This window comes from Oncorhynchus mykiss, chromosome 7 (genome assembly GCF_013265735.2).
Source record: "Oncorhynchus mykiss isolate Arlee chromosome 7, USDA_OmykA_1.1, whole genome shotgun sequence".
NCBI lineage: Eukaryota > Metazoa > Chordata > Actinopteri > Salmoniformes > Salmonidae > Oncorhynchus > Oncorhynchus mykiss.
The window spans coordinates 24885707-24909960 of NC_048571.1; the positions used below are offsets into that span (position 1 = coordinate 24885707).

General features: G+C 44.4%; 1 protein-coding gene across 3 annotated transcripts in view; it reads left to right on the forward strand.

The window, feature by feature from the left end:
* Positions 1-16864, forward strand: part of LOC110527559 (1-acyl-sn-glycerol-3-phosphate acyltransferase gamma) — a 30150-nt gene extending 13286 nt beyond the window's left edge. Inside the window, exons 1-11 of one of the 3 annotated variants that reach the window (XM_036983047.1) lie at positions 3763-4037; positions 6113-6194; positions 8238-8295; positions 8735-8962; positions 11856-12025; positions 12149-12310; positions 12845-12998; positions 13071-13173; positions 13337-13412; positions 13531-13729; positions 15826-16864. In XM_036983047.1, coding sequence (XP_036838942.1) covers positions 8785-8962; positions 11856-12025; positions 12149-12310; positions 12845-12998; positions 13071-13173; positions 13337-13412; positions 13531-13729; positions 15826-15917 — 1134 coding nt within the window. In that variant the 5' untranslated portion in view covers positions 3763-4037; positions 6113-6194; positions 8238-8295; positions 8735-8784 and the 3' untranslated portion in view covers positions 15918-16864. Of the gene's footprint in view, positions 1-3762; positions 4038-6112; positions 6195-8237; positions 8296-8734; positions 8963-11855; positions 12026-12148; positions 12311-12844; positions 12999-13070; positions 13174-13336; positions 13413-13530; positions 13730-15825 lie in introns of those variants that run through there. The other 2 variants (XM_036983045.1, XM_036983046.1) reach the window with 2 other exon arrangements.
* Positions 16865-24254: the final 7390 nt, after the last annotated feature.

The following is a 24254-nucleotide window of genomic DNA, read 5'->3' on the forward strand; positions in this document are numbered from 1 at the left end:
GACGAATATGTAGCGAGGGCCAGCCGATTTAGAGCATACAGGTCGCAGTGGTGGGTGGTATATGGGGCTTTGGTCACAAAATGGATGGCGCTGTGATAGACTGCATCCAGTTTGCTGAGTAGAGTGTTGGAGGCTTTTGTAAATGACATCACCGAAGTCGAGGATCGGTAGGATGGTCAGTTTTACCAGGGTATGTTTGGCGGCATGAGTGAAGGAGGCTTTGTTGCGGAATAGAAAGCCGATTCTAGATTTAATTTTGGATTGGAGATGTTTAATATGAGTCTGGAAGGAGAGTTTACAGTCTAGCCAGACACCTAGGTATTTGTAGTGTCCACATATTCTATGTCAGAACCGTCCAGAGTAGTGATGTTAGTCGGGTGGGCGGGTGCGGGCAGCGATCGGTTGAAGCTAGTTTTTCTAGCGTTTTAAGAGCAGTTGGAGGCCATGGAAGGAGTGTTGTATGGCATTGAAGCTCGTTTGGAGGTTTGTTAACACAGTGTCCAAAGGGCCAGATGTATACAGAATGGTGTCGTCTGCGTAGAGGTGGATCAGGGAATCACCCGCAGCAAGAGCGACATATTTGATATATACAGAGAAAAGAGTCGGCCCGAGAATTGAACCCTGTGGTACCCCCATAGAGACAGCCAGAGGTCCGGACAACAGGCCCTCTGATTTGACACACTGAACTCTGCCTGAGAAGTAGTTGGTGAACCAGGCGAGGCAGCCATTTGAGAAACCAAGGCTGTTGAGTCTGCTGATAATAATATGGTGATTGACAGAGTCGAAAGCCTTGGCCAGGTCGATGAAGACAGCTTCACAGTACAATATTTTATCGATGGCGGTTATGATATCATTTAGTACCTTGAGCGTGGCTGAGGTGCGCCCGTGACCAGCTCGGAAAACAGATTGCACAGCGCAGAAGGTACGGTGGGATTCGAAATGGTCAGTGATCTGTTTATTAACTTGGTTTTCGAAAACTTTACAAAGGCAGGGCAGGATGGATATAGGTGTATAACAGTTTGGGTCTAGAGTGTCACCCCCTTTGAAGAGGGAGATGACCGCGGCAGCTTTCCAATCTTTAGGGATCTCAGACGTTATGAAAGAGAGGTTGAACAGACTGGTAATAGGGGTTGCAATAATTTCGGCAGATAATTTGATTTGCACGGGTCCAGGTTTTGCAGCTCTTTCAGAACATCTGCTATCTGGATTTGTGTGACGGAGAAGCTGGGGAGGCTTGGAGCTGTTGACTTGGGTTGGGGTAGCCAGGAGGAAAGCATTGCCAGCCGTAGAGAGCTGCTTATTGAAATTCTCGATTATCTTGGATTTATCGGTGGTGACAGTGTTACCTAGCCTCAGTGCAGTTGGCAGCTGGGAGGAGGTGCTCTTGTTCTCCATGGACTTTACAGTGTCCCAAAACTTTTGGGAGTTACAGGATGCAAATTTCAGGATACAAATTTCTGTTTGAAAGAGCTAGCCTTAGCTTTCCTAACTGCCTGTGTATATTGGTTCCTAACTTCCCTGAACAGTTGCATATCGCGGGGACTATTCGATGCTATTGCAGTCCACTACAGGAAGTTTTGTGCTGGTTGAGGACAGACAGGTCTGGAGTGAACCAAGGGCTATATCTATTCCTAGTTCAACATTTTTTGAATGGGGCATGCTTATTGAAGATGGTGAGGAAGGCACTTTTAAAGAATAACCAGGCATCCTCTACTGACGGGATGAGGTCAATGTCGTTCCAGGATACCCCGGCCAGGTCGATTAGAAAGGCCTGTTCGCTGAAGTGTTTTAGGGAGCGTTTGACAGTGATGAGGGGTGGTCGTTTAGATAGGACAGTGGTGTGGGGCCTGATCACCTCCATGAAAGGACTGTAACAAAGCGTTTTAAAAAATTGAGCAACGGAAAGTAAAAATGTGCATTTTATCAGACCAATCCAGGCACTCCCAGTGTCCATCTGCTTTCTTCCATTTTGGTGACTATTGAACACGACCCATCACAGCAGCTGAGCTTCTCCACCCAACCCCCCCCCCCCCCCCCCCCCCGTACAAATGGATGGTGATTTATCCAGGGTGCTTCTGCAAGAGCACTAAGCAGTGCTAATCTGTTCTAGGCCAGATTAGAGCTTTGTTATCCAACATCTCTCATTTTCCTCTCTGTACAGAGGAGAGGCTCCTTCTGTGTTCCGTCTGTTTTAACACTTTTAAACCAGCGTGTCTTGATTATTGTTCTCGTCTTGTGGGGATCTGGTGCGAAGCCGTCGCCGACTAGCTCTTTCGTTTCTCACCTGAGTTGCTTTCTTGTTGCGCAGATGGACGCTCCCTCCTCATCCTCCTCTTTTCCTTGGGATTTAGTGTTCATGCTGTCATCATAGTTGGTCTCCTATGCGTATTAGCATGAGTCTCGGGCACCGTGGACACTGACTCCCCCTCGTCCTCCTCTTAAAACGCTTTGGAGATTTTCATCTCTTTCTTTTCCGTGATCCTTTTTTCTTTCCTTGGGGGGGTGGGGGGGGTGGGTGAGGTAATCAACGAGGGGGGTGAAGATGCTGAACCAGGGGGCCGTGATGCTCTTTACAGGGCTGTGTGGGGCACTGGTGGTGCTGGCGATCGCATACTATGTCCTGTTGAGGGAGCAGTCGAGGATCGCGCCAGAATTTATAAGAACTTTATAGACATGACGGGTACGTTTGTTGACTCCAACTGCTTGAGGCTGTGGGCAACCACAAACTATAAATTAAAATCTATTCTACTGCCTGACACTGGTTTCGGGAGAGTGTAGACTGGGCTTGGTTGGTTGTTGACTTCTGTGGGTTTGTCTTATTTGTTCAGACGTGGCTCGGGACCTTCTGCTGCTGAATATCTTGGCCAAGTTTAGCCTGTTTTGGCCCTCGGAAGGCCAATGTTGGCCAGGCTGTTTCTCCCTGTTAATCAGTTTAGCCCTGAGTGGCTATTGCTAATCTCTGCCACAACCCACATCCAATCAGGCCTTGTGTGTGTGTGTGTGTGTGTGTGTACCCTTGCATACTTGGTAGCCTGCTAAATGGAATTAACCTGGTACATAATCAATGGCAATTTACATCCTTTGCCTGCCATGTAGGCTAGGCCAGGGGTTGTAAATCGTTTCTGTTTCAAGACTCACTGAAACGCTTAAACAAATATATGGGGACCCCCTACATCAGAAATCACATTAAGACAAAATGACATTTCACAATGTGTTAATGCCTACATACATACTATATGTGAGATGTTTGTAGTTTTATCTACTGAAATCTGCCTGAGGCCCCCTAGTTGGCAAACAGTGGACTTCTTAGGAAATAATTGGGTAAATCATCAAATGATCATGAAATAACACGATGAGACCATTTGGTCTCAAACTAATAGACAAGCAGCCTATACAAGCACCATGCCCATAGAAAGCAAGAGATGAGTTGAGAGACAACTGAACATCCCCAAAATGTCTTGGCCTGTGTATAGACTTAAAAAATAAAAAGTTTTAACACGTGTTCTATTTCTTTCACTCAATTTCATTCAGTGATTAGAATAGAGTTTGTGTCGGGGGGGAACGAAAGCAGGACGCAGTCTCCCCCACCCCCCTTATACCTGGTGAAAAATGGCTGAACTTTTTTAACCTCTTTGTGTGTGTGTGTGTGTCACTCAGTTCGTTGGCCCAGTATTGACGGCCAGCCATTCGTCTGAGGGGATCAGGTGATGGCAGACATCCCCTCCTCCCCATCCCCTCTCCGCCCTCTCCCCATCCCCCCTCACTAGGCAGCGCTTTGGCAGGCAGGCTGAGGGAGTGTATCCCTCTCCTTTTTGTTCTGTGTGGGGACAAGTTTCCCACTCTGGTAATGGACGGGCTTGTGAGATGTCATTAGTCTCTTAGGCAAGACTCCAAAGTTCACTCATGTTTACCGAGGAGCGCTGGTGGTTCTCAAGCTCTCTTTCCCACTATTAGTAATTCTCACTCTGTTCCTGTCTGTGGGCAAAGCTAGGGCTTCACACTTTGACAAAACGACTTGCTCTCTCTTCCAGAACAAGGTTAGTGGTATTTATGCTCATTTCCCAGGGGTTATTGGTGTGAATGCAATGTTATTTTATGAATATTGACATCGTTGGACGATGGAATTACTAGTCAAAGAAAAAATGTCTCCGTGTTAAACCTCAATCACCTGTTTGACTGTGAACTGATGCTCCTATTGTAGAGAAATAGAAGGAATAGAAATAGGAAGGGCCTTTTAAGCATGCCTGCTATTATCTCCTTGCAGATGCCAGACGCACCATAGCAACTGTTTGTATTATAATTAGACTTGGTTGCAGAGTTGATATTGCCGGCTATCGTTTTTACGTTTGACTGCCGTGGTTGTTTGGTGAAGGAAGCAGTTCACTGCATTGCAACCTGATGTCAATGTGGGACAAACCTGAAGTTTGATAGCCTATACCAAAGATCAGTATCCGTAGAGAATGTCACCCGCCTTTGTGGATGTCTGCTTGATTCTTGAGTGTCGGATAAGGATGTTTTCTGGCCTTCGGTGCAGGAAACGGCCTTCGTTTAATGGGCCATTTAAAACATGGTTCCTACAGACCTACACCACACACCCTGTTATGCCTTGGCTTTATGGCATCTATCACAACTCTTCGGGGCAGTGAAGTTAGAACAGAACCTTGAAGTATTGAGAAAGTGGATTGGGAAATCCTAGTCAGCCCACGGAGAAATATGCACACGTGTCACTGCTTGCTTAACAGTATAGCTTCCTTCCTCACAAGTCCTTACTGACCCTTGATCTTGAAAAGATAGCAGTTCGAAAGCACAGGTGGAGACGTTTCAAGCTGTGGAATGAGGTTATGAATCCAACTCTGTTACACTCGCACCTCCTAAACTCACTCCAGTGACCCCAGTCGTTGAGCAGAGTGCAGCTGTAGATCCGGGTCACGGCACCACTACTGCCCGCTCGACAGTGTCTTAGCCAACTATAGAAAAGCTAGCAGTTTCATAGCTTGAAATGTCTCCACCCACGCTAAGTAGTGAGGTTATGAATCCAACTCCGTTACACACACACACACACAGGAGGGTGAGAGTTAGTGTGTTCAGAGGGACCAAGTCTGTTCTCTCAGCCCTATGTTCCCTTAGCCCTACGTTACCTCAGTTCCCACAGCCCTACGTTACCTCAGTTCCCACAGCCCTACGTTACCTCAGTTCCCACAGCCCTATGTTCCCTCAGCCCTATATGTTCAAATGATTTGAGTAGATGCTGGTCAGATACATGTTGTTTTTTTCTCAGAAAATGCCTTTTGGGCTGCTGGAATATTGACAAAAGGTCAAGGTCATAGTGATTAAACAATTCAGTGGGTTCCAACAGTAAGCATTGGTGCCAACATTGATTCAAATTGGTTCAGTGGGTACTGAGGTTACTCAAGTCCACGCTCTGTAGGTAAGACCTCCTGTGGAGTTGGTACAGCTGGCCTGTAGTACACACACACACACACACACAGCCATTGATTTTGTTTCTAGGATGTGATTTGACAAAAACAGTGTAACTTTGACTTAATGCTCATTCCGTTATTAGGCCACTGTAGTTATCACTGTTTTAGGATGGGTTCGGTATAGCTTTGGAAAGTAGCCTATTTTATTATTGAGATTGGACATAGGAATTGGGGCACAGTAGGTGAAATTTCTTTAGTGGATAAAGTATGACTAATTCTGTAGTATTACTAATGATAGTAATATGTGGAAGGGAGTGGAGTGATGCAGGGCTGCTGTTTGAGGGTGTGTGTGTGGTCTAGATTTAGCAAAGAGGACACACCAGAATCCCAGAGAGGTTGAATGGGGCAAGTGTTGCCAATTTAGAGACTTTGTCTCTATATTTATTTAGCGAGTTTTGAAACCGCTCCAGAGACTGTTATTGTTAAGAGCCTAGCAACAAATGCAGCTACTTATCAGGCTGCCTTGGAGAGTTTTGCCACCAAGGGGTTTTAATAGCATTTGGCGACTTTTCCCACTCAATTCTAGGATTATCTATCTGCAACAGAAGTCACAGCAACATCACACGAACAGTTAACACTTTGTGACAACTGCTGATGTAAAAAGGGCTATATAAAATGTATTTGATTGACAGGCATAGAAGCAAGGGGAGAGGGTGTGCGGCAGGAGAGGGGGCGAAAACGCTACTTTGGGGACCGCAGCTGTGTTGCAGCAAGGCAAGTCTGTGCTGTGACTTTGAAAATAAAGTTGGCAAAACACTGAATTGTGTGTGTGTGTGTGTGTGTGTGTGTGTGTGTGTGTGTGTGTGTGTGTGTGAGAGAAAGGGAGTGAGTAAGGAGTTGCTGGCCTTTTTCCAACTAGGTGAAAGGGTGTGTGAGCGTATATGTGTGTGTGGGTATGCGGACATGTACATATCAGTGGGAGGGAGGTTATGTGCAACGCCATTTGGGTGGAAGGGAATTTATTTTTGAGGGCAAGCTGTGTTTTTAACCTGATAGTTTCCTATTTAATATTGGGGAAATGGAAATGGAAATAAGTCACAGAAACTGACTGGTTGTCTGCTGATCTCCTCAGAATTAACCTGCTCTATTATTTTTTTTTTGTCACAGTTCTCTGAATTATTCAGTTGTATGATGTTTACAGTCTTTAAAAAAAATTGTTTGCGGCCATTTGGTGCAAGTTAGATTCTGTTTTGGGAAAGAGTTAAGATTGTTCAGATCTTCCTGTCTTTTATTTATTTTTTATTTAACCTTTATTTAATTAGGTAGGCTAGTTGAGAACAAGTTCTCATTTGCAAGGGTGACTTGGCCAATATAAAGCAAAGCAGTTCGACACATACAACAACGCAGAGTTACACATGGAATAAACAAACAGTCTAGTGGCAATAAATAGGCCATGGTGGTGAAGTAATTACAATATAGCAATTAAACACTGGAATTGTAGATGTGTAGAAGATGAATGTGCAAGTAGAGATACTGGGGTGTAAAGGAACAAGATAAATAAATACAGTATGGGGGTGAGGTAGTTGGATGGGCTATGTGCAGTGATCTGTGAGCTGCTCTGACAGCTGGTGCTTAAAGCTAGTGAGGTAGATAGGAGTCTCCAGCTTCAGTGATTTTTGCAGTTCGTTCCAGTCATTGGCAGCAGAGAACTGGAAGGAAAGGCAGCCAAAGGAAGAATTGGCTTTGGGGGTGACCAGTGAGATATTTCTGCTGCAGCGTGTGCTGCGGGTGGGTGCTGCTATGGTGACCAGTGAGCTGAGATAAGGCGGAGCTTTACCTAGCAGAGACTTGTAGATGACCTGGAGCCAGTGGGTTTGGCGACGAATATGTAGCGAGGGCCAGCCAACAAAGAGCGTGCAGGTCGCAGTGGTGGGTAGTATATGGGGCTTTGGTGACAAAATGGATGGCACTGTGATAGACTGCATCCAATTTGTTGAGTAGAGTGTTGGAGGCTATTTTGTAAATGACATCGCCGAAGTCGAGGATCGGTAGGATGGTCAGTTTTACGAGGGTATGTTTGGCAGCATGAGTGAAGGATGCTTTGTTGCGAAATAGGAAGCAGATTCTAGATGTAATTTTGTATTGGAGATTCTTAAAATGTGAGTCTGGAAGGAGAGTTTACAGTCTAACCAGACACCTAGGTATTTGTAGTTGTCCACATATTCTAAGTCAGAACCGTCCAGAGTAGTGATGCGGGACGGGCGGGCAGGTGCGGGCAGCGATTGGTTGAAGAGCATGCATTTTGTTTTACTTGCATTTAAGAGCAGTTGGAGGCCACGGAAGGAGTGTTGTATGGCATTGAAGCTCGTTTGGAGGTTTGTTAACACAGTGTCCAAAGAAAGGTCAGATGTATACAGAATGGTGTCGTCTGCGTAGAGGTGGATCAAAGAATCACCCGCTGCAAGAGCGATATCATTGATAGTTACAGAGAAAAGTCGGCCCGACAATTGAACCCTGTGGCACCCCCATAGAGACTGCCAGAGGTCCGGACAACAGGCCCTCCGATTTGACACACTGAACTCTATCAGAGAAGTAGTTGGTGAACCAGGCGAGGCAATCATTTGAGAAACCAATGCTGTTGTGTCTGCCGATAAGAATGTGGTGATTGAGTCGAAAGCCTTGGCCAGGTCGATTAATACGGCTGCACAGTAATGTCTCTTATCGATGGCTGTTAGGATACCGTTTAGGACCTTGAGCATGGCTAACTGTTAAACTGATTGTGACTAGTTTGTAATGATGTTCTTCTCTGTCCCACAGGTCTGTAGTATTAGCTGACGGGCCGTGCAAACGGGGCTTGTGAAGGGAACCCACCGTGGTTAGTTGCACTGGAATTTCTGAACATTATCACCCTTCCACTATTAACCCAGCCTCATCAAAGGGGTCAGGAGTTTTCCCTGACCATGGGACCAGACTAAGAGAACTCTGGGTCCTCGTCATAGCCAATAAGGCTCAGACCTATTCCTGGTCAGATCAGTTGGTCAGGGGAAACTCTTTTCCCGACTCATATTCATAAACATCCTTTTTTGAAGGGTAGGAAGCATGAGTTTTTACACACCGAAGTAACAACAGTGTGGTCAAATACTTAGTAACTGAATTGTAGTCATGATCATAGTTATGTTATTTTTTGTACATATTTATTAACTTATTTTGGATATCTTCGGAACTACCCACAATGCACTATTTCTCAACGTCATATGGAGAACCGGTGCTACCTGGTGGTATTGCATAGTTTCTTTCATGGTTTTCTCCACCAGGTCGGCCGTAGTGCGTTGGCAGCCCTGCTATCCTCCAGACAGCCCTGGTCATGGGGCTGATAGCGTACATCAAGAGCCTGTTCATCGTGCAGCTGCTCGTTGGATTTGTGTTTGTGGTCAGCGGCCTCATCATCAACTTCATTCAGCTCTGCACCTGCGTCCTATGGCCCATTGACAGGCAGCTCTACAGAAAGATCAACACCCGCCTCTCCTACTCCCTCTGGAGCCGTGAGTCACACTCATAGTCTTGGGTCGTGTGTGTGTGTTTGTTTGTTTGTGTGTGTGTGTGGGGGGGCTCGGCTCAGAGCAGCACATTCTGTCTGTTGTCCCAAAACAAACCAGTCTTATATGCAGTGCAAACTCCACCCACATAGTGTACTGGTTTTGGCATTCCCCTCTAGCCCTCTCGTTGCTGTGTTGTGTGCATTCCTCTCTCATGCGGTCTGTGTGTGGGGCTGCCGGTGAACAATGGGCGCAATGGATTTTGGTCATTGTAGTTCATTACTACATTTTCTGCACTGAACTAGGTTGAATATTTTGTCTGTTGAAAACTACAACTTCCTACAGCATCCCACAGTTCGTTCTTGATTTGATGTCTCTTGTGCTTGATAGGATTTCTCTCTAGAGAAACGGGCATTGTGCTCACACAAAAAAATATATCTAAATGGAATTCAAGTAATTGAACCAACTTCAGTCAATTTGTTGTTTAATAATCAAACATAAAAATAATTTGGTTAATCGTTGATGGTGTGTTTAATAATTATGAACAGACTAAGGATTGAATGGTTGATGCACAGATAGTACAGTGGGTTAACTGCCTTGTTCAGGGGCAGAATGACAGATTTTTAAAAACTTGTCAGCTCGGGGATTTGATCTTGCAACCTCTCGGTTACTAGTCCAATGCTCTAACCTGTGTGTGTGTGTGTGTGTGTGTGTGTGTGTGTGTGTGAGAGAAAAAAATCTGGTTCACTTCAGCCTACTTATTGTTTACGCCCACAGGGTGTTATTTTCATTAGGAAGAACATAGCTTGTTTCCTAGCATAAACATACACTGAGTTTACACTGATGTGATTTTTATAGGTTCAATGTTTTGTCGGAATTGAGACTAGTGTAATGTAATTCGTTGCGACTGGTTACATTCTGACCACACCGCTCCCATCGCGTGTGCGAACGGGGCAAAATAAATGTACACATGTTATTCAGTCATTGCACCCACGTCTGCGTAGCCAGGTGCCAAAATAGAACTTGGTTCTATTTGTGATGCTTGATGCGCTGCAAGTCCCGCCTCTCCCATCTCCTCATTGGTTTTTAGGAGCATATACCCACGTGGGTGAATGAAAGACGAACTGAGGTCCACAATCCAGAGCAGTTGGTGGTGGTAATGCACGTTAAAGTTGGTTGCCAACCTCCATATAAAGTCCAGAGAAGAAGAAGCAGCCTGAAGGAGGAGATATTACTAGAAACACACTCGGTTTACCGTTTTATCTGTGGATTATTTGTCAGAGTAGAGGACCTTGTGCATTTCAGGTAAAATAACAACCCAATGTTTATATCCCAGGACAAATTAGCTAACAGCAAGCTAGCTAGCTAAGTTGTCATAAATACAGTGGGACTTTTTTGTAAGTCTTCACAAGGTTTTCACACACTGTTGCTGGTATTTTGGCCCATTCCTCCATGCAGATCTCCTCTAGAGCAGTGATGTTTTGGGGCTGTTGCTGGGCAACACAGACTTTCAACTCCCTCCAAAGATTTTCTATGGGGTTGAGATCTGGAGACTGGCTAGGCCACTCCAGGACCTTGAAATACTTCTTACGAAGCCACTCCTTCGTTGCCCGGGCAGTGTGTTTGGGATCATTGTCATGCTGAAAGACCCAGCCATGTTTCATCTTCAATGCCTTTGCTGATGGAAGGAGGTTTTCACTCAAAATCTCACGATACATCCATTCATTCTTTCCTTTACACGGATGGTCCTGGTCCCTTTGCAGAAAAACAGCCCCAAAGCATGATGTTTCCACCCCCATGCTTCACAGTAGGTATGGTGTTCTTTGGATGCAACTCAGCATTCTTTGTCCTCCAAACACGATGAGTTGAGTTTTTACCAAAAAGTTCTATTTTGGTTTCATCTGACCATATGACATTCTCCCAATCTTCTTCTGGATCATCCAAATGCTCTCTAGCAAACTTCAGACAGGCCTGGACATGTACTGGCTTAAGCAGGGGGACACGTCTGGCACTGCAGGATTTGAGTCCCTGGCGGCGTAGTGTGTTACTGATGGTAGGCTTTGTTACTTTGGTCCCAGCTCTCTGCAGGTTATTCACTAGGTCCCCCCGTGTGGTTCTGGGATTTTTGCTCACCGCTCTTGTGATCATTTTGACCCCCCGGGGTGAGATCTTGCACCAGATCGAGGGAGATTATCAGTGGTATTGTATGTCTTCCATTTCCTTATAATTGCTCCCACAGTTGATTTCTTCAAACCAAACTGCTTACCTATTGCAGATTCAGTCTTCCCAGCCTGGTGCAGGTCTACAATTTTGTTTCTGGTGTCCTTTGACAGCTCTTTGGTCTTGGCCATAGTGGAGTTTGGAGTGTGACTGTTTGAGGTTGTGGACAGGTCTTTTATACTGATAACAAGTTCAAACAGGTGCCATTAATACAGGTAACGAGTGGAGGACAGAGGAGACTCTTAAAGAAGAAGTTACAGGTCTGTGAGAGCCAGAAATCTTGCTTGTTTGTAGGTGACCAAATACTTATTTTCCACCATAATTTGCAAATAAATTCATAAAAAATCCTACAATGTGATTTTCTGGATTTTTTTTTTCTAATTTTGTCTGTCATAGTTGAAGTGTACCTATGATGAAAATTACAGGCCTCTCATCTTTTTAAGTGGGAGAACTTTCACAATTGATGGCTGACTAAATACTTTTTTGCCCCACTGTATTTGCTTATTGACCTGTCCCCAAATTAATATAGTTGGTTTTGCAATTTCAACCTGCGTGTCCTGATTGCGTCTTGTGTGGGGGGAAAAATTGACAGCAGTTTGATGTGACTGGGTGGTTCATTGTGACGGAGTTTACACTGGTTCGTTGTCTTAACTCTCTACTGGCCCTCTCTGTCCTGTAGAGCTGGTAATGCTGCTGGAGTGGTGGTCGGGTACAGAATGCACCATATTCGCAGACCAGGCCACGGTGGACAAATTTGGCAAGGAGCACGTCATCATCATCCTCAACCACAACTACGAGATCGACTTCCTCTGTGGCTGGACCATGTGTGAACGCTACGGCGTGCTTGGAGTGAGTGTGTGTGTGTGTGTTTGTGTGTGAGAAAGAGGGATTGAGTTTAGCCGCCTATATCTACTGTTTATGAAAATAAAATGTTTGGTAGGTTGGCTGAATAACGTCGTCTTGTCTTCTCAGGCTTCAAAGGTCTTGGCCAAGTACGAACTGCTGAAGGTGCCTCTGATTGGCTGGACCTGGTACTTCCTGGAGATTGTCTTCTGTAAGAGGAAGTGGGAGGAGGACAGAGACACTGTGTTCAAAGGCCTGGCCCAGCTAAAGGATTACCCTGAGTTTATGTGGGTGAGTAGGACGACAAACCGACAACACAATGGCGTTTGCCCCTATCCCTCTGACCGTCCGCGCGTCTCTGTATGGAGTTGTACCCTGGGGCATGTTCATTAAGCATCAAACAGATGAAAAACGCATATTTCTGTTTACTGTTGCATAATGTTTTCCGCTGAGTGCCCAAATAAACACGCCCCAGAATTGTTGGTGGGTACGTGCACACAATCTAAGCCAGTAATCTGACAAACTCTGATGGGGGGGGGGGAATGCAAGAGAGAGAGAGGGTCTGAGGGGAGGAATCAAAGAAATACAACTGAGATTCTGTCTGTATGTGTGTTTGTGCATGTGTTCTTGTTACTGTGGACAGTGTAGCAAGAAAGGCAGGGTGTGTCTGAGGTAGTTCACCTCTGTTGGCGTTTCTACCTTCTGTAGTTTCCAGTGGGACAAACGGGGATTACAAGGTCATGAGCTTTAGTGTGTTGAGTGTTTACCCTCCAAAGACTGCAACAGTGTGCGTGTGTGTGTTGACTTCTCTCCCTCTTTCTTCAGTTCCTCTTGTACTGTGAAGGTACCCGTTTCACACCGAAGAAGCATGAGATCAGTATGGAGGTAGCAGAGAGTAAAGGTCTGCCGAAACTCAAATACCATCTACTGCCCAGAACCAAAGGCTTCACCACAACACTGAGCTGTCTCAAAGGCACAGGTGGGACGCACAGGCACGTGCACACACACATTTACAGCATCACACTCATGGTCGCACTCTTTCCTTTCTCAGTATCTGCTGTGTACGACGTGACACTAAATTTCAGAGACAAGAAGGTCCCAACGTTGCACGGCATCGTCAGTGGAAAGAAGTACATGGCCGATATGAATATCAAGTAGGTGGCGCCTGTCCCTCTCCCACAAACAAAGGCAGGGCACTGGTCCTAAATGTGAGCTATGGGTCCTTTGACCTGCTGACTTACTGTATCACCAGTACAGTGACTTGCTGCCCTTTAGAAGCGTTGTACTGAACTGACAGTTCCTCTCCTTCCTGTATAGGCGTTACCCAGTGGAGGAAATCCCAGAGGACGAGAAGGAGTGTGCAACCTGGCTTCACAAGCTCTACCAGCAGAAGGTGCTGGGAACTCGGCTTTCCCTCCCATGTATTTACCCTTTCTAGCCATAAGTCAATGACTCTCTCCACTAATATAATATTGACAACATTCTCTCTTTCTTCCTTTCTCTTTCTGTAGGATGCACTGCAGGAGCACTACGAGAAGGAGGGCAGTTTCCCCGGTCCCACCATCAAGCCCCCCCGTCGGCTGTGGACGCTGGTCAACTTCCTCTTCTGGGCCACCCTGCTTCTCACCCCCCTCCTCAACTTCGCCTGTGGGGTGTTTGTCAGTGGCTCTCCCCTCCTCATCGTCGGCTTCCTGATCTTCTGCATCATCGGTGCGGATGCCACCCATTTAGCCTGCGTTAAGCCTACTGCCTTTTCCAAGTTCTTATGTTGTTAGGTCCTTCCTGTACTATATAATCTCATTTTGACTCATTATTGGCTGGTTTCCCAAACACAGAATAAGCCTAGTTCTAGACTAAAAAGCTATTTCAATAGAGATTCTCCATTAAGCATGTGTTGTAGTCCAGGACTTGGGCTCCCGAGTGGCGCAGTGGTCTAAGGCACTGCATCTCAGTGCAAGAGGCGCCACTACAGTCCCTGGTTCGAATTCAGGCTGTATCACATCCGGCCATGATTGGGAGTCCCATTAGGGCGGCGCTCAATTGGCGCAGCATCGTCCGAGTTTGGCCCGGGGTAGGCTGTCATTGTAAATAAGAATTTGTTGTTAACTGACTTGCCTCGTTAAATAAATACACATTTATCTGCTCTAAATGTATAGTGTAAATAAAGCATGGCTCTAGACTACCCCTTTCTGCTGGTGGGACTGGTGCTAACAACTTTTTCGGTTGATGGCACCAGCACAAGATTTGGTCGCACCAATTTTTTTCACCACTGAGCGCTAATTAATGACTTGACCAGTGGTTTTGCATTCCATACAGAACCAGGCTGATGATGACTAGCCATCTTTTCCCTGCGGAAATCAAATGAGCGTAGATATAGGACAGACACTTCAAAACATACCTCCTTTTGATTTCTTTTTGGACTATCTGTTGTGATTCAATACGTTAATAAGGGCTAATAGCAGTAAGACTAAATTAAATGTTTAATCCAAAAATATGTATTTATATTTTTATACTAACAGAGGTCCTAAAATTCTAAATCCAATAGCTAACCCAGCCCTGGGCCCTTTGACCTAAGGGGGTTTTAACTTGACTATCATATTCACATTGATTGTTTGGTTAGATTTTTTTCCTCAACAATCTAAAAAAAAAGGGTGCTATTGTATGGGGTCAAATTCACGCCACATGTATTGAATTAAAAATGAAAAACATGAAAAATAGGACGGGTGAAATAATGGATGCTGAAATCAAAAACCCAACAATTGAAAGCAAAATGTATAGAATTGTAAACAAAAATAAGACATCAAAACCCCAAAACTCGTAAGCAAATAATCTTAAAGCGAGAGCAAAACTCTATGACAAATGATTTGAACAAATATTTGAAAATGAAGGCAAAAATCGTTTTTCGGTTAAACTTTCCCAGAAACCAATCCTATGGGATAGATTTAGCCTACGCTCTTGCCTGCATGTACTACCTTTTGGTTACACTCCTCGTATCTTTGCTTTTGATGTCTTTCTTTGCTTTTACTGCCAGGTTTTTAGATTGCGAGTTTTGTCATTTTTTCCATGAAGGGCGCGGTTTAGAGGGAGGCGTAAACAATGAGTCTCCATTGGTCCGCTAGTTTTGGAGTGATGGTTCGTCTTAACCCAATCAATGAACACGATAGACAGGCTTTTTTCCGCCTATTGCTTACTTAAGTAGACATCTGACGTCACCTAGTTTTAGGGTTTTAGCTAACGTACTTCACCGTTGTCAGTCACGGGTCAATAATGTACGGATATTAGAAGCATTTCTATCTAATATATTTAATGAAAAACCATCTAACTACTTAGGTAAGCATATGAATTACCTGTCGCACAACGTTCGGCGCAGGTGTTGGTAACTGGTTCGCCATACACCTCCTCCGAAACGTTGTGCAACTGTTAATTTTTTGAATTCAATACATATGGTGTGAAATTGACCCGATACTATTGTTAGCGATTCTGAACAGTCACTCTACAGTTGTAGTGCCCTATAAAGTCTGTTTTATCTTTTCGTAAATTCCGTTTTCCTGATTCTATCTTTGCAGTCAACATTTAAATCGGGGAAGTTTTTTGGGAAAGACTTGAAATGTTAATTCCAACAGGGCATGATGACTGAAATGTGAGTGTTTTGGTCCTTGTTGAGCCTTGTATAGTAGGTACATGTGATTGCCGACTCCTGTATCTGCACTTTGTTCATCTCTATTATACCTCTTTTTTTTTTTTTTGTCTTCTGCTTTCTTTCTACTAATTATTGACAAATATCTCTCTGTCTCCTCTCTCCACAGCCTCCATAGCAGTGCGCCGCCTGATCAGTGTGTCTGAGGTGAACAAAACCGGCTCTACTTACGGCAAAATGGAGGGCAAGAAGGAGAACTAGAACTCTTTACGGCAGTCACGCTACGGTCCCTCTACTGTCTACACTCGGTCTGAGCGGTTGTTGCGGTCCCTGCACAGATGCACCCTGTGCAGCCTCCCTCCTGCAAAAATAAGTTAAAACACAGGGTGGGTGGGGGGGGGGGGGATATAACTGAATAGACTTTTTAGACGTAAGTTAAAATATTGATTATGATTGTGCATTTTTTTTAAATGGAATTCTTGCAGTTGACTCGCTGTGAATGCATCCTTCCAGTGAGAGGGGGGTGACAGACAGCAGGACTGAATGGTAGATACCAGGGGGTGTATCTCTTTAACACCCAACGCTCCCTGCACCGCAGCTCGTGGTCCCCCCCATCGGTGTCGGTCTCCTCTGCACAGCCTTGTGGTTTCACCTCATCCACATGCGGCAGAATTGTCATGTTTCAGCGGTACCACTTCCTCCAACATGCACCCCACTTCCTGCCACATTAGCCCACCCTAAAGAAGTTTTCTCCACCTATCAAATATCCTCATTTTCTGCTTCAGTATCTCTGACTGGGCCAGCCCAATACCAGTCAGATGTCTCTCTGTAGTTTCAGCAAGGGGCTCTACTGTCTGGAGAAGACAGATTACCCAGCATGCTTTAGCTCCCCACCCTTACCCCCATGAAGGTTGGGTGTGGAGGTGAAGGAATCTTAACGCCTCTGAGCATTTGTTTGTCCGTCTCTTCATGAAACTTGTGCAGAATTCTGACCCAAATGAGATTGAGCATGCTGCTACTCCTCCCGTCCTTCCCAGAAAAGCACAGATGTGACGACCAACCTTGCACCAATGAAATGCAGTATTTAATGTTAATATAAAGCCAGGTTTGGCCTGAGTTGATTTCCAAATTGCTTGTAGATCCCAGAAATACTGATTGTTATAAACCAATAAAACATTTATCGTTTGGTTGCCAATGAATAGACAAAAGTGATTGAATGATGGGATTTCATTTCTTTCCCTACAGTACTCTGGCGGGAATTCTTCAAAGGGTTTTGAAGAGCGCTTTTTGTCAATGGTGGATCAACATCTGATCTAACACAAATTAACTGTAAAATAGTTAGGCCTACCATCCCACCACACCCTGGTCCCCTATCTACAGTGCCTTGCGAAAGTATTCGGCCCCCTTGAACTTTGCGACCTTTTGCCACATTTCAGGCTTCAAACATAAAGATATAAAACTGTATTTTTTTGTGAAGAATCAACAACAAGTGGGACACAATCATGAAGTGGAACGACATTTATTGGATATTTCAAACTTTTTTAACAAATCAAAAACTGAAAAATTGGGCGTGCAAAATTATTCAGCCCCTTTACTTTCAGTGCAGCAAACTCTCTCCAGAAGTTCAGTGAGGATCTCTGAATGATCCAATGTTGACCTAAATGACTAATGATGATAAATACAATCCACCTGTGTGTAATCAAGTCTCCGTATAAATGCACCTGCACTGTGATAGTCTCAGAGGTCCGTTAAAAGCGCAGAGAGCATCATGAAGAACAAGGAACACACCAGGCAGGTCCGAGATACTGTTGTGAAGAAGTTTAAAGCCGGATTTGGATACAAAAAGATTTCCCAAGCTTTAAACATCCCAAGGAGCACTGTGCAAGCGATAATATTGAAATGGAAGGAGTATCAGACCACTGCAAATCTACCAAGACCTGGCCGTCCCTCTAAACTTTCAGCTCATACAAGGAGAAGACTGATCAGAGATGCAGCCAAGAGGCCCATGATCACTCTGGATGAACTGCAGAGATCTACAGCTGAGGTGGGAGACTCTGTCCATAGGACAACAATCAGTCGTATATTGCACAAATCTGGCCTTTATGGAAGAGTGGCAAGAAGAAAGCCATTTCTTAAAGATATCCATAAAAGTGTTGTTTAAAGTTTGCCACAAGCCACCTGGGAGACACACCAAACATGTGGAAGAAGGTGCTCTGGTCAGGTGAAACCAAAATTGAACTTTTTGGCAACAATGCAAAACGTTATGTTTGGCGTAAAAGCAACACAGCTGAACACACCATCCCCACTGTCAAACATGGTGGTGGCAGCATCATGGTTTGGGCCTGCTTTTCTTCAGCAGGGACAGGGAAGATGGTTAAAATTGATGGGAAGATGGATGGAGCCAAATACAGGACCATTCTGGAAGAAAACCTGATGGAGTCTGCAAAAGACCTGAGACTGGGACGGATATTTGTCTTCCAACAAGACAATGATCCAAAACATAAAGCAAAATCTACAATGGAATGGTTCAAAAATAAACATATCCAGGTGTTAGAATGGCCAAGTCAAAGTCCAGACCTGAATCCAATCGAGAATCTGTGGAAAGAACTGAAAACTGCTGTTCACAAATGCTCTCCATCCAACCTCACTGAGCTTGAGCTGTTTTGCAAGGAGGAATGGGAAAAAATTTCAGTCTCTCGATGTGCAAAACTGATAGAGACATACCTCAAGCGACTTACAGCTGTAATCGCAGCAAAAGGTGGCGCTACAAAGTATTAACTTAAGGGGGCTGAATAATTTTGCACGCCCAATTTTTCAGTTTTTGATTTGTTAAAAAAGTTTGAAATATCCAATAAATGTCGTTCCACTTCATGATTGTGTCCCACTTGTTGTTAATTCTTCACAAAAAAATACAGTTTTATATCTTTATGTTTGAAGCCTGAAAGTGGCAAAAGGTCGCAAAGTTCAAGGGGGCCGAATACTTTCACAAGGCATTGTATTTGACCCCTTAGTGTATGCAATATAAACTCCATAACCACAGTTTGAATGCCTTTAGGCCCAATATAAGGTGACACAAAGCTAGTATAGGATTCGTCCAGTGACCAAGAGCTGAGGACTCGTCTGAGGATGACATCACTTACACCGGCTGTCCCTGCCATCCAACTCGGATGCCAGCAGAATAGATTTATGCTTTTACCAAGAGCAGGTGAAGTGGCCCACAGGCCATTTGCGGAGTGGATTTGTCATATCCATAATTGGATTTTCCAGCATTTTTTAAGAAAAATAATCATAGTACTTAATGCATGGCCAGTTATTGGCATTCTAAAATGCTATGCCTCTCCCACCCCCTGAAATTAGCCCAATAACATTTATTAAAAAGTAGGCCTACGTGACCCATATTATCAGATAGGTGTTATTTAAGTAATACGACTGATCACCTACAGTGTATAAAACTGATGAAGCATAGTGGCTATATATAGATGGCTGAAACATGGGGTTAACAATTTGCATTAATACCCCACTGGTCCAGATTAGATCAGACTAGATCCTCTTTTTGCTAGTTAGGCAGGTATTGATGAGCCCAGTATGGGGCAGTTGGACAGTGGAGGAAGCAGAGCTGTTAGCAGCACACAGGTGCTGCTGATACTGCTGCTTCATCTGCTGTTGCTGCTGCTCCTACTGCTATTGCTGCTTCGTCTGCTGCTGCTGCTTGGTTCTTCAGCAGAGTCAAAAGAACCAACCTATCCAACCGATGGAGCTGCTGGTCCATGATCAGCCACAGGAGGCTAGACAGAAGCCCAGGGTGGAGTTGGGCTCTGGCTTGGGCATGGGAAGCCACATGGGTACTCTGGGTGGTGGGCAATTGTATTTGCCTCTGGGTCCGTTCATCATGCCAGAGTGGTTGGTGGAAAGGGGCTCCATGTGTTACGTGGATAAGCCGGGAACCAGGCGACAGAGGTTTGGTGCCAGGTTGGACTTGCTCGGCACGGGCACCAGATGGCAGATGGGTTCCATGCCAACGCTGCTTCCGAAGGCCTCTCACCACTTCTTCCAATTCTGACAGCCTGGGGCAATGTCTAAACAGTGTGTTCTGATTAGCTCAGAGTACGAGAGCATGGTGTTAACAACACTAAAAACTGTTGCCTACCTCTAGTTTTCAGAGGGTAATGTTTGACAAGGGTCTCTAAGTAAATCAAATGATTAAAAGGCAAATTAACCACTAGCCTGTATGTTTGTGAATTGTGAGTTTTCTACTGTACTCCATTAATATTGGACGTGCCTCTACAAAACTATAGTACACAATAGCATCCCTCGATCATGTGTGGTGGTACTTACTATAGAATGTTGTAGAACAGCCTTTCTTAAAGTATGGGTCGCGTACCTGTTAATGGTGGGTCGCGACGTGTCAGAGTAAATGTATAATTATTTAATGAATTACTAGAATTGATTTGGCCAAGTGCAACTGCGGTCTGTTCAGTGCGCTCTCTGCTTAGCAGCGGTCTGTTCAGTGCTCTCTGCTTAGCAGCGGTCTGTTCACTGCTCTCTGCTTAGCAGCGGTCTCTGTTCAGTGCTCTCTCTGCTTAGCAGCGGTCTGTTCAGTGCGCTCTCTGCTTAGCAGTGGTCTCCAGTGCTCTCTCTGCTTAGCAGCGGTCTCTGTTCAGTGCTCTCTCTGCTTAGCAGTGGTCTCTGTTCAGTGCGCTCTGCTTAGCAGCGGTCTCTGTTCAGTGCGCTCTCTGCTTAGCAGTGGTCTCTGTTCAGTGGGCTCTCTGCTTAGCAGCGGTCTCTGTTCAGTGGGCTCTCTGCTTAGCAGCGGTCTATGTTCAAGGGAGCTCTCTGCTTAGCAGCGGTCTCTGTTCAGTGGGCTCTCTGCTTAGCAGCGGTCTCTGTTCAGTGCTCTCTCTGCTTAGCAGCGGTCTCTGTTCAGTGCGCTCTCTGCTTAGCAGCAGTCTCTGTTCAGTGCGCTCTGCTTAGCAGCGGTCTCTGTTCAGTGCGCTCTCTGCTTAGCAGCGGTCTCTGTTCAGTGGGCTCTCTGCTTAGCAGCGGTCTCTGTTCAGTGCGCTCTCTGCTTAGCAGCGGTCTCTGTTCAGTGCTCTCTCTGCTTAGCAGCGGTCTCTGTTCAGTGCTCTCTCTGCTTAGCAGCGGTCTCTGTTCAGTGCTCTCTCTGCTTAGCAGAGTCTCAAGTTTGGCAGCTGTGGGAGAGGGAGATGCCTGTGTGCTTCGTGGTTTATCTGATCTTTTTCCTGTAGATTTCTTGAACACACGCTGCAGCACTGTCTGCCACTGACGTCTTTAAATGGACTCATGCTAGAAACCAGTTCTGACTGAGCTCAATAGTCATGAAAAGCCTATGCACATATGAGTTTAGCTCTCTTTCATACAAACTTTGAGAAATAACGAGGAGCTCCCTCAATGTGTTTTGTGTGGGGAAGTACTTAGTTATGAGTCAATCAAAACGAACAAATCCCTATAACGGACACGTCCTGACCAAACATCCACAGCATGACGGTATACCCAGGGAATTCTTTCAGAACAGGGTAGAATGCTTCAGGAAGCAGTGCTTCGACAGTGGAAACGTAAGTCAGCTAGCAAGGCATTGTTGTCATTTTATAACAGGTAACAGATGATAAGCAGAACTAAGGGAGTACTATCTCATAGTAGTATATGTGAGTTTCTCTTTCAAACAATCCCCTGGCCTTGTACACAGCTAACAGCTAACGGTAGCCAAAGCAAGCTAGCTAGCTACTGATAGTGCAACCCTAAGTAACAGTACAGATGAAAAATGATCAGGCCTACTGTACATCTTACTGTAGAAAACAAGTCTAGGTTGGAACAGTTGCTGTTAAAATACAGGTCATCATTTTTATTCTGAACTGGAATAAACTGATTGAAGCCAGATACTTTTTAAGGCAAACACACACACACACAGTTCTGGGTTGCTCATCTAGAGCAGGAAGCAGTCTCCTGCCTAACTGAGAAAGCAGTAAATGTCCTGGTCCAGTGGGTTAACTGCTGTGTTTAGGGGCAGAATGACAGATTTGTACCTTGTCAGCTCAGGGATTTGATCATGCAATCTTTTGGTTACTAGTCAAATGCTCTAACCACTAGGCTACGCTGCCGCCCCGTATGGCTGACTTGCTTAAGCAAATGTGGTTTCTAATGACAATTGTGATGTACAAACTATGGCATAAGTGGACGACAAGAGGATAAGAGGCAATCTGTAATTTAAGACAATGAGCGAGCTAGGACGGACGTAACGTTAGTCAATATAACTATTTGTTTAGCACTTTTGAAATGTACAGCGACAGAATTCAGAACATGGGCCGTTCTTACAGTGCTCTCCCTGTACACCAAGTTAGAACCGTAGGATAAATAAAGGGGGCATATACGCAGACAATGAAAGCTCTTACAATATTCAATGATTACATTTCTCTAAAACAGGTTATAGGCTACAGTAAAACAGTCAGAACAGTAGGCGAAATTAAGAGGGGTAAATAGACCAAATTTACTACACAACAAACACTTAGTATTACTTTCTTAACTACAGTATACATATCTCCCTGGCATATTACATCATTTATGAAGCAGAAAACAGAACATTTTTGGACTCACATTGTTGTGCTCGGCTCACATAAATAAAGGTGAAATAAAATTTAAAAAAAAAAAAACTTGAACAGGAAGGTTAACAGTAGTTAACAGTTGTTTTGAGCGCAGCACAAATCATGTTCCATTGACAGCATGGCCGATGTTGACTGTTTATCATTTTAAATTTGGAAAAGAGCCCCTTAATCCCAGATTTGGGACCACACAGCCACTGTCACTGATTACTTCCAAACCACTCGTTGAATTTGCGATTTCCAACTTGTTGTGTAATGTTTATGGCCGATGAGCACCGATACGTTTTATCTATAATTTCTCTTCATATGACAAGGATTAAAAAGGACTTGCCAGTAGATGCTCTGTATTTTTTGCTGGCTTGCCCCACCACCACATAAAACACTGAGCTAGGCTGAAACACCTGCATTTTGGAGCCGCCTTACTCAAGAAATCAAAAAAGAGACCATGATTGTATGCAACTTTATTAACTCAATGATATATATTATTTTTTACATTGTTTGCAAACTGATATGTGACAAGTATTAATGCCAAAATAACTTGCAAAACAGGCAAGCCCAGTTATTTATATTTTTTTGTGGGGCTCTGCCTGGTATACTGTACCCATACCCAGTTTTCTTTTCAGTGGGCATTGCCTATACTCTCCTTAATCCCTACTATTGCGTATCAAAGTATAGTGGAGGTATACGACGTATTACTTATGTAGTACAATAGAGAAATCATGCACAATGTAGCCTACACAATCGCAAAGCACGTGAAATATATTATATTTATATAGGCTATATTATATTTATATATAGGCTATATTATATTTATATATAGGCTATTTATATAGGCTATTTGCAATGTGCTATTCAGTCATCATGCACTGTTCCCTTACAAAAAAATATTGCAATCAGAGTTCAGTATAACTGCAGTTATAGTGCAGTATAAGTGAGTATTCTGCAAACACCGTTTTTTTTTTACTGCAGTAGTTTTGCAGTGTAACTACAGTTCACTATTGCACAGTGGCCTGATGGCCTTTGAGAAGGCAGAAGTTCCACCCATTACAAGTCAATGTGATTGGTTGATTCCACTGTCACTCCGAGTGTTTTGCCATAATACAGTTGAATGGCAGATGCCTTCTATCAGGTGTCTGATGGTCTAGCCAATGGCTGACTTAGCTAGCTAGATTTATCCCCCCTTTAACCCTTTCCTTTCTAACAAAAAATGCAGAGATTAAATCAGAACATATTTGAAAATAATGAGATGGTGTAACTGAGTCAGGTTTGTAGGCTTCCTTACTCGCACACGCTTTTTCAGTTCTGCCCACAAATTTTCTATGGGATTGAGGTCACGGCTTTGTGATGGCCACTCCAATACGTTGACTTTGTTGTCCTGAAGCCATTTTGCCACAACTTTGGAAGTATGCTCGGGGTCATTGTCCATTTGGAAGACCCATTTGCAACCAAGCTTTAACTTCCTGATGTCTTGAGATGTTGCTTCAATATATCCACATAATTTTCCTCCCTCATGATGCCATCAATTTTGTGAAGTCCCTGTCCCTCCTGCAGCAAAGCACTCCCACAACATGAAGCTGCCACCCCCGTGCTTTACGGTTGGGATTGTGTTCTTCAGCTTGCAATCCTCCCCCTTTTTCCTCCAAACATAACGATGGTCATTATGGCCAAGCAGTTGTAATTTTTGTTTCATCAGTCCAGAGGACATTTCTCCAAAAAGTATGATCTTTGTCCCCATGTGCAGTTGCAAACCGAAATTTGGCTTTTTTATGGCGGTTTTGGAGCAGTGGCTCAATTTAGGACTTGTTTTACTGTGGATATAGATACTTTTGTACCTGTTTCCTCCTTTGCTATTGTTCTGGGATTGATTTGCACTTTTTTCACCAAAGTACGTTCATCTTAAGGACACAGAACGCGACTCCCTCCTGAGCGGTATGACAGCTGTGTGGTCCCATGGTGTTTATACTTGCGTACTATTGTTTGTACA